General features: G+C 31.5%; 1 protein-coding gene across 1 annotated transcript in view; it reads left to right on the top strand.

Annotated features, from left to right (window-relative positions):
- The first annotated feature begins 1,296 nt into the window (after positions 1 to 1,296).
- The window catches only part of LOC100574649 (homeotic protein distal-less), a 114,800-nt gene continuing 98,557 nt past the window's right edge, over positions 1,297 to 17,539 (top strand). The window contains exon 1 of the mRNA XM_003244545.4: positions 1,297 to 2,309. Coding sequence (XP_003244593.1) covers positions 1,832 to 2,309 — 478 coding nt within the window. The 5' untranslated portion in view covers positions 1,297 to 1,831. The remainder of the gene's footprint in view (positions 2,310 to 17,539) is intronic.

Raw genomic sequence — 17,539 nt, forward strand, 5'->3', positions numbered from 1 at the left:
TCATAGAAATATTTCTTAACTACTGTAAAAATATTTTTAGGAAAATAATATATAGTTGTCAAAATATTTTAAAAAAGTTGAGTAAATAATAAGTAAATACCTACTTAAGTTATATTCTTTGGCCAAGAAGTTCATATTTTTGAAAATATTTACAAAACATTTTAATCATATATTTTCAAAAAACATTTTTATGGAAAATTTATGACAACATTTTTATGCAATCATATAGTATAAATATTTATAATAAATTTAAATATCAATATTTTGTTATAATGAGAAAAAAATATTAATAAAATATTATTAGTCAAATATTCATTATTCAAGCACTTTAAAATATTCACAAAATATTATCATTTCCTAAATGCTGCATGTGTTATAATATTATATCGTAATATAATATATAGGTATACATGTGCTTGATCTATATATAAACTGCAGATCGACGCAGACTTGTACGTGGCGTATGCTCAAAACAATATTATATTATATTATACCTTATATACCTATAGCATATTTCGCATGAATCGCTGCGGTTGAGAAAAGCCGACTCGCGTCAAAAAATATTTTTATCGTCGTACGCGCATTACGAAATATGTGCGCGCGTATACATATTACACTTGTACACGGACAAATGGCGGCGGCGGTGACGTTAGTGGGTGGGCGGAAGAGGGTCGAGAGGCGTCGAGCCGTCGTCCGATTCTGGGCGCGGCGGTGGCGGCGGTGCTGCGGCCCCGGCCGCGGCTCGCGCGAGGGTGGGGGATCGGTTTTTCCGTGATGGTGCGGCGGTGTGCGCGGCGGGCGTCGGTCTGACGGCGTCGGCCAGGACCTGGCGGGCGGGTGACGGGACGAAAAGAATCGACCGCCGCCGCCGCCGCTGCACTGCGCGCACGTTCGCCCGTTTCATCGCGCGCGCACGCACCCACAATCGGGCGCGACAGACCCACGTCGCTACGGCGCTAACTGATGGCAAGGTGGGGCGTGGAACACGGCGAGCGTGCGTGCGTGAATTCGAGCAGCGGCGGCGGCAACGTCGAGCGACCGAGCCGGCCGGAGAGTGGGAGACCACGCGCGCTCGTGTCGCGCGTAGTCGGTTGACGATCGGTGGCGGCGGGGGGGTTTCGGCGTCCTGGGCCGGGTCCGCCGTGGCGCTCCCCACCGCCGGCGGCGCGCAACGACGATGGCGGACGACCAATGGGCGGGGGACGCGGCGGGGTCCGCGCGCGCCGTAACCGCCTCCTTTGCCGGACCGGTCCGACTGGTTGCACCCCGGCGCGTCGTGCGACATCTCTCGGCCAGTTCATTGCGAGGTCGTCCGTCGAACGTTTCGCGTCGTCCGTGCGCACGTTACCGTGGTCCGTCTCGTCGTCGCGTCGTCGTTCGCCGTCACGTCGCGATTTTTTTTTTTTAATTGATCATCGTTTTTAATTTTTTTAACGCGGTCGTTTTTTATTGACATCACACGCGCCCGACCGGCGTACAATACGCATACGTTACGTACATTGTTATTCGGAACGCGTCGTTGTTGTGTGTGTGCCAGTGCGTTCGTTTCGTTTCGGTTTTTCCGTTGATCGTTCGGCGCGCGCGCGAGTGGAAAACGCACCACTCGTTTTTCGCGTAGGTATATAATATTGTTGTACCTACACATTGCACCGCGGACGCGCGCGCGGCCGCTCCGAAGACACGTCCGACGCCGGTCGAGATTGATTTCTCTGCCCGTTCGTTGTACCCGACAGCCATCACGCTGAATTACGGGGAGATCGGGAGCCCGTTCGGAGGGGGCGGCGGTGGTGGCGCTAACCAGCAACAGAGGTCCACGGGCACGCCGTCGTCGATGGCCGGTGGTGACGCCATGGACGCAACAGCTCTAAGCACAGGCGGCCCAGGTTCCGGCGGAGGCGGTGGTGCCGGTGGCGCCAACGGCCCGGGAGGCAACAACGCGGCCGTCGGTGGCCAAGACTCGCGAGGCGGAGGCGGCGGCAGCATAACGCCAGTGCCCACGTCCAAGTCAGCGTTCATCGAGCTTCAGCAGAACCCGTACAACGTGCGCGGCGTCTACCACCCGCACCCTCACGCCCATCCACACTTTGCGGCAGCAGCTGCGGCTGCGGTCAACCAGCACCACAGCAGCCCAACGCAGCACCACGGTAACGCCGCCTCGCTGCAGCCTCATCACCACGACGGCGCCGGTGGGTTCGGCAGCCCCAGGGGCGCCATGTCCGCGTACCCGTTCCCAACAATGCACCAGAACTCGTACTCGAGCTATCACCTCGGATCGTACACGCCGCAGTGTCCGTCGCCAACCAAAGAAGGTAAGCGTCAATATTTTCATGATACCAATGCTTAGAGTCACCGTCTCATTTATGGGCAGGTTATAGGTGGTTAGGATTTAACCGTCGAGGGGGTGGGGGCTGCACCACTAATTTTGATTTTGCACCCTGAATTTGTGGTGAAATATACCTCGTATAGCTATATCTTCAGTGGATTAAGGACCTTCTCTGTGTATGTAGGTGACTTACCCTAAAATAAAATAAAATAAAATAAAATAAAATAATTGGTCAGTGCCCTTCTGTGGCTTCGATATTATGATGGGTTCATTAATTTGTGACAATAAAATTAGGTAGTTACTTAAATATCGAGCTAAATATAATAATGAGCCTATATGCCATTATAACACAGCGTACCTAGTTACTTATAAGTTATAAGTTATAACATTAAGAACTATATTTTATTCGGTATGGCTACTACTGATCGCCGCGGTATTACTTTTGATTAGATTATAGCGTGTACACTGCACGTAATAGAATATAATATCAGCTGTGGCAGAGGTCCATCGATCGTTATCGAAATCGTTTCAGAAGAGATGATTTAGACTTTCAAATTATTGGTATACAATCCAGTCTAATGTCAGACTATATTTTCGTTTTAAATTTTCAATGATTTCCAACTCTCCTCCCCGACTTTACCGTTTTTGGTCAATTATATGTGGTTATAACAATAAGTGGCAATGAAGGACGGTCGAAATCAGGGGCTTACGATTTTTTGAGGAATTTGACTTTCCGATTTACCTGTAGGTATTAAAGCTGTTAATCATTATGATTTAAAACATCATGATTTCTATGATGCATGAAAACTAATGTTTTCAAATAAATATTTGATAGCCATTTTTATTTAAATTATTCATTTTTATGAAAACAATTTTGGAAATACAATATTCACTAAAATAGTTTAGGAGTGTTTTTTTTTTTTTTAATCTACTATAAATATATATACCTATACATAGGTTGGTAATGTAGAATGGCATAATATATATGTATATAATATATATAATATATGTATATACCTACCGATGTTTTTATTCTGAAATAATATTAGTTGCTGTTTAAAAACGTACACCAAATATTTCTAGAACATTTTAAAATGCGTTTCGATATAATAATATGTACAGAAATAATATAATATTTTGCCGCTGAGTGCCTGAGTGGGATACGTTTATATAATATATATAGTATTCATAGTCTCACCGAAAACAATGCGCGATAATCGATTTATTCAGCCCGTCGTCCGTATAAAACACGCCGATTAGACCACACAGGCCGCGTACAATATACGCATTTCCCCCTTTACGAGAGTACCTAGATATGATATTATATATAAATGTGTCCATAATATACATATAGGTACTGCACGATCGACACGATTCTGCATACTATAGTAAAGTATATATAGTTTTTTGTATAGATTATCTCATATCAATAAGTCTCGGTAGCGCATATTATCTCGCCGTGGTGGTATTTTGAAAATGAGTACCTATTGTTATATATACACGCAGTTTTGATGTGACCAAAAAAATATAATATGTAGGATTAAAATATTCTGTTGACGGCGCGATGGGTTCTTATATTTAAATGCCTTTATTTTAATTTACTTTTTTAACGACAATGTTTTTGGAGCGAAAAGTAAACTATATAGTCCTATACTACATACCTATAGATAACCATTGAACTACACATTTTAAACAAAATAAAAATTAATTACCTAAGACGGACTCATAAATTATAATTACTCGTAAACTTCAAGTTTTAATAATGTGTGTAAATGCTATATAATAATAATATACATATATGTAGTTGGGTACTTGGTACTTATTAATTATTACTCTTTAGGTATAGGTAGTATATTATACTATATTTATGAAACGTTTTCGTAATATTTATTTCCTGGATGAAATTGTTACATGTCGTGCATTTGTATTAAAAAACTCGAAGCAGAATGTAGGAGATAAATAGGTATAGAAACAATATAATATTATTAAATTCTTCACGATATAGTAGGGACACCATATTATATTATTAACATTATATTAGATGTGACAATGGGTATATAATGTATATTGTAGATATATTATACCTATAGTGTGTACTAAAGTATGCGACATAGGTACCGTTTTCTTTTAGTGGCGTCCTCTGGGTAGCTTAAAATAATATTTTGCCGTTTTCCGATCACTGCACTAAGTGGACCTTAGTAGGTAGGTATTAAAATAATATAGATATAATATTATAGTTAAGCTAAGTATAATATTATGTTCTCGGATAAATATGACCTATACGCTACCAATATGTTAAGGTGCGTAAGTTGGTCGGGCTTTTTTGTGCATTATAATATTTTTTGCAGTATTAATGAAATATACCTGTATAGGTACGTTATACAGGTATACGTTATAATACGTTTATTGGAACTTTCGATACTCACATATTATTTTTCTCAATATATTATTCCATATCTACATAAATAGTACATATAGGATAGTATAGGTACCTTTACCTAAATAATATTGTGAGTTTTTCAACGGACCTATAAATTATCAAACGCTATAGGTATATTATTTAGGGCACATAGGCAAAATAATTTCCATATTTCTTCATTGTTATTTCGTTTCATTTTTTATATTGCTATTATAATTGTATACTAAATATTATTATACCAATATATATATATATAGTTTATTATATTATACTATTATACCGCATCAGAGACAAAAGTTTCAACTCGTGTACACACATTGCAGCACGAGTGTCGAGTATACGATCGTGTCCACAGATGACAAGTGTTTTTCGAATAGACACAAACACTACAATATAATAATATGCAGTATTTCTGTAAGCTCGCGAGTACATAATATCAGATATATTTAGGTATTATACTTACTTATATTGCTTTGGAGTTTTATTTCCCCACAACTCGTTTTGACGCTTTACGTTGTGTAAACGTTTAATAGAAAAGAAATTTTATATTATAAATATACAAAAAATAATTGTAAAATATATAAAACTCAAATGTGGCAATCGAGTCCAGTCATATACCTACCTATAATATAATATACTTGAATATACAAACAAAAATATACTATATATTTTAATAGGTACCTAATTTCCTGTTTACAATTCACCACAAACTTTAATTATTTTTCTGAAAATTTTATTTTTGACAGTTGGTAATATTACTGTATAATAAATAGCGTTGTTTGCTACTGCAAAGCTATAATGTAAGTATGAGCTTTTTTAAGTTATAGCAAGTTTTGGTGATGTTTACATTTTCGGTTCCACTAAATTCTATATTATACTGTTATCAATCGGTAAAAAATCTTACAATATGTTCAGTCAACGAGCTTATAGTTTATATTTGGAAACATTGCCAAGTTCTTAATTCTGATCACATTCAATCGTATAGTATAAAAATATCTCAAAAAGGTACTGATAATAAGGAATATTAGAAGGATGTGGATCAATATCGTATTTTACCGATATTTTATTATTATAATGCGAGACGATAACAATGGAATCACACACACACTCCACTCGGGGTAGACCCGATGCAGGTGGCCTGTGCTATCGTATAACACGACCCCAAGCTAATTTTTATTACCGTTTTTAATACATTTACACGTACGCGTGTGTAAACGTAATATATAACTATAATATTATAATATACATGTACTAATATACACGTATTATACTGTAGACTGTGGTGGAGGGTTCTAAGTATATAATGTATATAATATAATATAATATATAACGTATATACATTATATACCGCAGCAGCACTTATCGTTCCCCTTTCACTTTTCGACCCTGTCATCCCCAATATGTGTTATCGCTCGATTCCCCAATTTTCACCAAACAAAACGATTACTACATCTCCTCATTGATAATTTTTTAATGTAGATCGAGTTAATAATGTTTGTAATGCTTTTTATTTGGTTTTGGGTCGGTATACATTTTGTTTATAACAATATATTATACTATATAGCTGCATCTTGGCCCTTGGGCATATATTGCCCAAAAATAGGTACCTATAGGTAATAGATGGTAAGCTGCTTTATGCGTTTTCATCTTTTCAGTATGTATGTAGGTAATTATGTAAATCATACAAGTATATATTTAATAAAGGTTCTAAAATTAGTCTGTTTCAAAACATGATGTACTTAAACTGAATAAATAAGAAGGCTATATATATGGATTTTACATACATTTATACCAGTTATATATATATAGTAGGGTACCTAGTATGTAGAACAAAATAAATTGTTAAATTATATAAAGTTAAATATTATATGCTTATTTGCCTTAAATGTTTTTCAATATATAAATAATAATTACCGCTACTACATTTGTGTATTTGTGTGCTTAAATAGCGTTTTAATTTTCAACATAGATAATTATTAACATGTACCTAACTATACAATTTGATGAACTCCACATAGGGATAATAATCATTATATCCACCTATTAATTATAGTCAAATAAATTTATATAGGGTGTCAATCGCGATAGTTATAAATATCGTTTTCTATTCGTCGTAAAATAAGTATACGCATGTGTGTGGGTGCGTATAACATAATAAATTATATCGAATTTATAATACCAAACAGCCATAGGCGTATATAATATATATACAGTATTATATTATTATTTATATTGTAACGGTCGATTAATCGAAACCACGGTGGCTGCGGTTTCCAAATTTCATATTTTCATTATACGCCGGCAAGACGACACGATGACAGATTGCCAGCAGCACGGATTTTAATAATGCATCGTTTTTTATTCATAAAATCAGACCGCATATTCAATCACTTCGTCATCGTTAGTGATTAAAATCGATATTATAATATGAGAAAAGATAACATCGGTTGACTGTATAAGACAGCTTCTGCGCTTTTTGTTAACATGTAGAAAAAAATATTATCTCAAACAAACATAAATATTTTCATGAGACATTTTCACATTAAATATTAGGTATAGACAGATAGTATAACATAAATATAGCGAATATAATATTCAAGGTTGCAGAGCTCAAATGTAATTTTAGTCACTTTCCATTTTGCTAATATATTTAAATCTAGTCGTTTAAAATATTTGCAAAGCTGAGTTAAAACCTACTATTTAATATTGCTGATATTAAATATATTAAATGTATAATGTTTAATGAGTTAACAGTTAGGGGTTATATATTTTTATTTTTAAGCTTGCTCGAAAAATGTTTCATATATACAAGTCAGTACAACAATCGATTTAATAATATTTTGATCTTTATACAGACACTGCTACGTTATGCTACTGTAATGTTATTAGGTACTAGATTACTTATTATTACCTATAAATTATAATAGGTATATATGAATTTATTATAGTCTGATTTTTCTAAATTTGCACCGGTATCTATGCGATGACGTCGGGACAATATTCTCGTGCATAATAAATACATTGAGTATGTGATGCAGACTTATTTTTTTACTTGTTGTACATACAATATAATATATATTTTCCGCAATACGAAACAATATGCACGTCGTCTTTACAAGCGCACACATACAATATACCGTTCACATAACATTATTGTATTATATTTAATATTATATTATGATGCGCGTCACTCGCACGGCTATTCCGTTCGATTTACGTCTACGTGCGCATATATATATATATATATATATATACCATTCATAATACATTTATAGGATATATATATTATGTATATGTATACACATTATATGCCCATACGGGAAAAATGATTATAAATTTTCGGTGTGACCGTGGCCCGGTATAACATTTACATGTGTGTCATGTGTACTTATATTGTGTGCGCGTTTTGGTATCTATATATATATGAATATAGACGGGTGCTGCAGAGTTCGGCACACTCCACGAAAATATCTGCCTATATAGTTTTAAGCCGGGTGTGTATTGTACATGGTTACGAAAATGTTGCTATTGGTGACTGTTGGCAAAAAAAAAAAAAATAATATACCATGTCGGCCTGTCGAGGTCTGCGTTTTGTAGTGGGGTGGTGGTGGTCAGCTACCTCATATAACCTCTCGGCTCTTTGTACGAATATGTATACACCCCATATAATATATTATATAAAGCTCGGATCGCCCATATATAAAAACTGCGTGAAATACATTAAATTTATATCGTTTACCCCACATATATAGGTATAGATATACCAATACGTATATTATAATAGGTATTTCGATTAAAAACTTCTATTGAAAATGCATCATACATTATAATATGTACGTGTAAGTACATTGTATTTTTTGTGATTGATGAAAATTCATATCAAATATTGCGTACAGTATCGGTTTATAGACGAACAAAAAAGTCTATTGCGAAATAGATATATTATAATATATATATTTCAGTCAAACTTAACTAATATATCGTATACAACAAGAAATATTATTGTGAGGTTTTATTATTTGATTTTATTGCTCTACGAATCACATTATTGACAATAATATAAGCAATTGTGTCAGAGAATTCATCACTCAGTAGACGAAAGAGCGAAGTCGTACACTACATTTATAAAATATAACCAATAGTTCGACTTGATTATAAAAACCGATCTCAAGATTTAACGATGTCCGTGTTGTACAGACTATTATAAGTCATAATTTTAATGTAAAACGCACTATCGGCCGATTAATGACAGGGAATTAATAACGAGTGTAAATAAAAAGATTAACTTATCTTTATAAGGCGTCCCATTTAAAGGTTAACAATAATTGTTTAAATGTCATAGCCACATAAAATTTAATATGTAGCATATATGTATATAAAATATAATTCTATTTTAATATTAATAGTTCTATATGTACACGAGAAATAATAAACCAGTATCTCATATTTGAATATTTCTGTCTACCATTGTAAGATGCATTATATATATAAAGAATTATAATATGCAATATGCCAATATTATAAGTATTTATAAAGGTAATATTAAATATGCTCAATTATCGATCAAAATATTTTTTTTCAATCAAGAAAACAAATTCGATAAAGTAAGATTTTAGCTAGGTTCCGTGACTTTTTGTGTAAAGTTAATTTTTTTCATAACATAAATTTAAAAAGACGTATACGTGTTTATAGGTACCTACAAAAGCTATACCAGCTACGTGTTTATTACAAACTGAGATAATCAGAAAAATGTGCGTAAACATAATAATATTATAAAGAGACGCGTTGAGTGTAATATTATATAGTATTGGCACACGCCTATAATAAAATAAATAGTAAATTAAAAGCTATATCTACTTATACACATAATGTAATATTATAGGTATAAATGTATAATCTGAAATAGAATTTACATTTTTGATTTTATAGATTTCTCTTGCTGGCAATGTATAAGAACTTCGCAATACACTTTTTTTTTAAATTTCAAATCAGAACGAATCTGTATAAAAAGCAACTATATAATATTTATGTAGGCACAATTTCGGTTTGGGTACTGCAATTACGTTAATTTACTATAACGCGAAAACCATAAAAAGTAGGCCGGCAAAATAGCAGTTTGCTGTATATATTCTACTGTCTTAAACACAATTTAACTGAAATACGAGTTATTCGATCGCAGTCAAAGATAATGTTTCTATATAGTTTTTCTAAACGATTTATAAATAATAGTTTCTATATAGTAGGTGTACAGGGTAGCTTCAGACGTGCAGCAGTTCTATAATAATAAGTGTATATTTTTTCGATCGGGAGAGAAAAAAATTGTCTTAAAATTATTTTACAGTCTATTTTACTGTTCAGAAAACTGTCATTAGATTTGAGGTATAAGAATAAGGTTATAAATTATAACTATGTTTATATATATATAATTATAAATTATTCATTATTATAACTGCGAGTACCTATATATAAACCTATAATACACATAAAGTTACACTTAGATATATAGATAATTTGTAAATCTATAAAAAAAACTAATATAATACAATACGTATAGTCAATGCAAATTATTCCTTTTAAAACAATTATTATATATTTTGATCTGTATAAATCATTTTGTGGCAAATCTAATTGAGTTGAAATCTACACTGCAATAGTATTTCTACTGTCATAGTTTTTTTTATGGTTTAACTAAAAAAATTAAATTGTCGTTAGTCAATTTGTTCTATTAAAATTGTGTATTTATTATAGTTTCAATTTAGTTCAATATTGTGCAGGTTCTGTCCATTCAAAAAATACCCTTTTCAAAAAAATTGCATCTACTAAATATAATCTTTTAAGCCGACTTATTATTTATGTGCCAATAATACGTCAATACGATTACACTGTACATTATACATTATATTATAATATATTTTATATTTATTTAACATGGCATCATTTAACAAAACAATTATCTGTTATATTTAATTTAAGAGCTTTGGTAAATCGCTTTAAAACTTCGTTTTTGAATAAAACATACATATGAAGTGTCGATCATTTCATTTGTTTGAATACATTATCGAAAATCGAAATTATTTAACACAATGACGCACATTATAATATCTATAATTATATAATAGCCTTATAATTGTCGAGAAAATTATCCACATTATAAATATCGTTATTACATAATAATAAAATATATTATAACAAATTTTAGATGTAGACAAAGTCGCGTAAACGGGCTGTCATATATGACAATATAATCGTTTTTTGACGTTATTAATTATTATTACATATAATACGTTACCTATTTTCGGAGGAGTATAACAATACTTATAATGAGCTTTAATTACTTAATAAACAAAATCGTGTTTAAAGTCAAAAACGCTTTCGTAAATTTTTACCTACAGTGGCTAGCTGTGGATTAACTTTTAATATACCTACGGACACGCACATATATATCATTGTATAATATTATATGGCCTATATATATAGGTATAATAATATGATGTACTCCTCGAAGGCTCGATGAGTATTTTATTATGACATTACATCGCACACGTGCCCCGAGGGCTTCGCTCATTATCTAGTAGAAACGCTCAGCTAATTCTGTACTATGTTCTTTTAATTCGGCCAGGTAATAATAGCTACCTCAATCATTGAAACGATCAGTGGCGTTAGCTTCTTTTCTGGCATTGTTATTGGAGTTGTTGTAATTACGGCGTGTACAAACTTTCATATTATTAGCAATCATATAATAATTGATACATTAGATACTGAAAACTATCTTCGATTCCGCAGAAGTCAACCAATAAAATAATAAAAAATAATCAAATATAATGCAAACAGCTTATATAAGTAAAAACCTTATTGTTTTGACAATGCTGTTTGGATCAAATAAAAACTGAAAATATAAGAATATACATATATTATAGTATATCATTACTCAAAAAGTTAATAACACGAATAATATATTCTATATAAACTGTAGCGATATTTTTGTTCGAATAAATCTTAATAATGATGAATATAATATTATGGGTTTGCGTGTTTTCGAATTCCGAAGGGTACCATCTAAAATGTTATTTGAATTCAATTGTATATATTTAAATAGCCTTCAAATGCCGACTCTATAATGTAAGACACGCACTATAATATATATACATGTATTATATTATACTGTTTCTGGTTCTCTGTTTTCCGTATAGTATATATAACTAATACATGTCTATATTTTCGGAACGAAATTGTTAGTATGATATAAATATATATAAAATAATAATAATATACCCATATTCCTGCCTCGAGTATCTTACAGATATTTATTTTATGTGCAAGTAGTAATTATTATTTATATCATTTATTTTTTTATTAAATATATCTAAATAAGATGTAATGTTTAAAATTCCAAACCGATTATTCATTCGTAGGTACATAAAATAGACTAATGGCCAAAGATGCTGATGATGTATGCATATGAAATGCCATCAATAATATTATAATTATTGTTATAATCTATTTATCTGTTTTTATTTTTTTATTGTAATTTAATTGTGGTAAAAATATTTGGCTCCATGGCCCTCAGAGTAATTTGTTGATAAACCCTAGACTTATAATTTGCATTTATAAAAAAAAAATTCGTTTCATATCTTTTTGTTTTACTGAGCATGAGATGACGTTACGTGTTAGTAAAATGTCATGGTGTAAACAAATTATAAACACAAGTTATTATTTTATTTTTTTTTAAAAATCTTATACTAGATGAGTGATGACAATGGTGTCTATAGGCAAATGCACCCAAGTGATAACTGAAGCAGTATGTTGGCCTGCTAGTCGATTTTATTTTTCAACTAGAACCCTACAACAGCTCAAACTAGTTTCGAAGTAAAATGTAACCTGTAATCGCACTGTAGCCTTGCAAACCTTAAAATAATTCGTTCCAGTACCTATGTATTTTGTAATAATAATATTGTAGGTACTCATATACGCTAATACACCACACGCGTGGTTTTTATATCGCATATAATATTATTGTATGTATATACAATATACATAATATAGTACTTATACCTGTACATGTTACCGTGTTACCGTCACTGATGATATTCGGATATTATTGGCTAATCGTTTTAGTGAACGTTTTAGCGTAAATTTAAGGCAGACAATGTCACAGACATTTAAATAAAAAATAATACATTTTGTCATCGATCTCAGTCGTGATTATTACCTATATTAAGAACCATTATAAGTCAATGCTAAAATTAAAGGGGCTGTAATAATTAATTAGTTACCTTTAGCAATAAATTATGCTTGATAAATTATAATTTCAAGATATTAATCATGTATTAGAAATGAATTGCTGTTATTTAAGAAGAATTTATAAAATAATTATTGATGATTATTATTATTTTATTATAATTTATTATCGCATGGTAAAATTCTATGGCATTTTAAAGTATAAAATCGCTTTGTTGAACGACTAGTACATTTATTAAATTTTAGTTTAACTTTTCAGTCCTTGAGAAAATATTGTTGTACCTACTCAGCAATAAATTGACACTAGTTGTGTTTCTAAAATTTAATAATCTAATAAATGCTGATACTAAATAACGTATTGTCTATACGACAATCGGAAATGAATAAAATTAAAATGACTAATCAATTTTATATCAAAGTACAACATTATTATCAGATTAATCAAGTCAAAATTATAAATATATTATGTTCTCAATAGATAATGACTAAACGTGTCCTGACATAACAATATTTGACTAACCATTTTCAATGTCTGAGTTTAAAACATTCACTGTAACATATTATTATATAATATGAATAATAAGATAAAAACCACGGAGGGATACATTTTGTAAAACTTAAAATCGTATTATATTCGTAGTATCCATTAGGGAAATAAAACACTTGGGAGATTTTTTTTTGCAGTCCGAAAACTTTGCAGGTTTGGCCCAGCTGCTATGCGTACACCACACACAACACACATATATATATATATGTAACACTTGCAGGTCTCCATTCTTTTATTTATATATATACATACAGTTATACAGTTACATACTTGTATAATATATCACATATACCCATAAATATGCACACACATATGTATATAATATATAATATGTATATAAATGTACTCGTTGGATAATTGTTTTTCTCTTTGCATTCGAATATCTACACCTCGACTTTCCGATCTCGTATATGACGGACCCATTGTTCTCCGGCTCCATTCAACCACAGTACACAATATGTGTGTGAGTGTGCGCGCGTGTTTCTAATGGAGTGTGTGAAGTTCGTATTATGTTATAATATGGGAAAATATGATTGTTTTATTAAAAAAAATAAAAGTATGTGCATATGTAGATTAATATATACGTTTAAAACACACATAATACCTACTGCATTTATATATTATAAATATAAAATGATTAATTATCGACCTCTGAAAAAATAAAAAAAATAACCACACAGAATAAAATGAACAAGATTTATTTTAATGGGCAATAAAACCCTCATTTGGGCAATATGAAAAAATACTAAAAGTAAAGTTGGAACATGAGCACACTAATCGTATAATACTATATTAATGTATTATAGTTTTTTGTACCAACATTTTAATAATTCCGTCATGCGCAGTATAATATCAAATTATTATAAAAAACGTTCGATTTTAAAATCTATAGATAACTATTGTTATCTTTAGTAACTTAACTATATAATTATTTCCACAACCTTTTAAGTATCATATAATCATCAATATCCAATATACAATATATATTGTATATATTTTAAGTGTACTTTGGGGGGGGGGGGGAATTATCTTATAATATTATGAAGAAAGTAATAAATAAGAATACAATTATTAATGAAGAATATAAGGTCAAACGGGATATATATATATATATATCGAGTATCATTGTGGACAATTTTTCATTGGATGTATCAAAATGAAATGCATGAAATATGTATCAGATGTCTCTATATTGTATATTATAAACGTATAAACGTATAACGAATTTAATAATAATATTATTATGTACATATAAAATCTGCGCACACTCGCGTATTATTATGAATTAAATTAAAATAAAATTATTGATATACAGAAAATAATATAACTGATGGAATTTCGTGTATAGTCATTGTGTGCACATACGGAACAATGTTGTTTAGTGTTAGACCTTGTCACATTTTCACGCATTATTATTATACTCGTGTGCATGTGCGCAAGTGTGTATACTTTTTTTTTCACACTCCACGTACGTGACGATTGGCCCTCCTGCTCCGAAGACTATACGAAGACGAAGCCGACGACGAAGACGTGGAGTCGAAGGCGCGTCCGTCAAACCGCAACGGCGGCGGTGACGGCGGTTGTGGTGGCTTTATAAAAAAGTAATAATAATAATAATAATAATAATAATAATAATAATAATAATAATAAATAAATAAATGAAAAAAAAATCCGACTATCTTGTCGGTTCGCACGTCGTTCCGCCGCCGGCAGAGTACATATATAATATATACGGACGTTTTGCTTTCGTGCGGCCAAAAAAAAGGTACCTATACATACTTTCTTGCGGGTTCACACACACCTAAACCGTCAAAACCTATATTGATTTTTGAAACACAAATGACCGTCGCCACTTTTTATATAATATATATGTAGAACGTAGGTACCTATACAAATGATGTATTTTCGCTTTTGTACAAGACTATACTTCTTTTATAATTATTAAATTCGTCAATATATAATATAATATATATATAGATATGTATATATAACAGATATACCGAGGCCTGCAGAAATTATCTACCTTCAATGCGGTGGGCTCAAATGCTATGAAATTAGAATTATTTTTCCATTTAACTTATTACCTATATTATAATGACTGTACTGTACGCATCTAAAGTCGTACCAGTTGATTGATTTAACGACTTCCCGTTTACCGACATTTTAACACAGTACCTAAGACGTTGATACTGGGTAAAAACTGAACAATAAAGTGTGTAATAGGTACTTGTAATTTGTACATATAAATATTTTTATCTCCATTTGAATGTATAATAGTTAGGAATTTAAATATAATTACTTTTTATCAGTTTTTCTTATAATTCGATTGTGGACAATGACTAACTCGGTCGTTGATTGATTCTAGATTGACTTTATGGAATATTGACGAAACGGTATTAATTATATTAACTCGTACTTATACACACTTTCAATAATAATTTGCAAAAAGTAGAAAAATTATTTAGTCTATATATAATATATATATTTAAATATTCACAATTGACGTAAAGTTTTCATGAAACAAAAAAATGTACTATACTTTTCACATATATCTGTAGACGTTGTAAGTTGTGTACGTGAGTACCCTGAAAAAACCAAAAACTTTTCAATGCAGACGTTCTTTTATAATTTATATAACTGTCTGATTAATTCAAATTAATTCAAATTTGCTCTTGAGTTGACATGAAATATTCGATTTCTTAGTTTACATATAATAATTATGTTCAAACCATATGCCCATATTGTGTGAATATAAAAAAATAATAAAAATACAATTATAATACAATGAAAACAATGCATCAATAATGCACTTATATAAGCCTTATAAAATATATTTCAAATTCCTAATAATAAAAAAAAAAATGCATTAAAACTCTAGAAATCTATTAAAAAAATCGTATTTTTAATAGGTTCAAATGTAAGTTTCAAAATATAATACTCTATAATATAAATGATTTAAACTTTGTTCTAAGAAACTGTATATAATCTTATGAATTAGATATAATATGTAAAAACAACTTTGATATACAAGTTTCCAGCATTCTTAATAATATTACTTTATGTAAATAGGCATAGACGTATATAGCGTGGACTAAATTCCGTATTACTTATCGTAGTGGTTTTCATTATATATTATAATATATATTTAAGTTCTTTGTAATATGTACAAATGAGCCAAATTTGTATATTATACATAATATTATATATAGTATACCTATACATACGACATAGGTATAATATAGGTAGTTGTATATTCGTCGCGTGAGTTTTCCTATATACGATCACCATGTGGTAATAAATAGGTAATACTATCGTATAATAATGACACTATTTAATACCGCAATAGGTCGTAAATATAAAATAGTATGTTGGTACCATGTCATAATGGTGACAATTAACGCAAACGGACGATTTGATTTAATTTGAAATTAAAACAACATGATATATTGCAGGACAAATTAGTTAAACTGTTAAATGTTTCAGTTATAATATTATATTATATGTGTCTTCTGGCTTATGTAATACATATAATATATAAGTATACATATAGGTACAATGTACCTAATTAGATTATTACAATTATTAAAATTAAATAACAGAGAAAAGAGTGGTAGAGAATAATAATTATGCCTGGCTGTTTGGAGGGCTGCTGTCTGGGTAGGAGGAGGTGTGTTACAGCCTGGAAATATATGTGAGATTTAAAAAAAAAATAAAGTATTCTCGACACACATTATGTATATGATATACGTTTAATTTTCACAGTGTAAAGTTGAAAGTAAATGCTCAGGAATACATACCAAAAGTGTCTATGATGTGTATATATAATTATTAATTTGTCCGTGAGAATAATATGTAATTTGTTCGTTCATCCAATGACAATATTATTGCAATTATTTTTTTCTAAAAGAACACAATGTTACCTATAATGTTTGTTGTATTTTTTTTCGCTGCAACGCCTTCTAAACAGCGTGTAAAGTTTTTTTTTTAAATTGCGTATCAACTTAAAGACAAA

Source organism: Acyrthosiphon pisum, chromosome X (assembly GCF_005508785.2).
Source record: "Acyrthosiphon pisum isolate AL4f chromosome X, pea_aphid_22Mar2018_4r6ur, whole genome shotgun sequence".
Taxonomy (NCBI): domain Eukaryota; kingdom Metazoa; phylum Arthropoda; class Insecta; order Hemiptera; family Aphididae; genus Acyrthosiphon; species Acyrthosiphon pisum.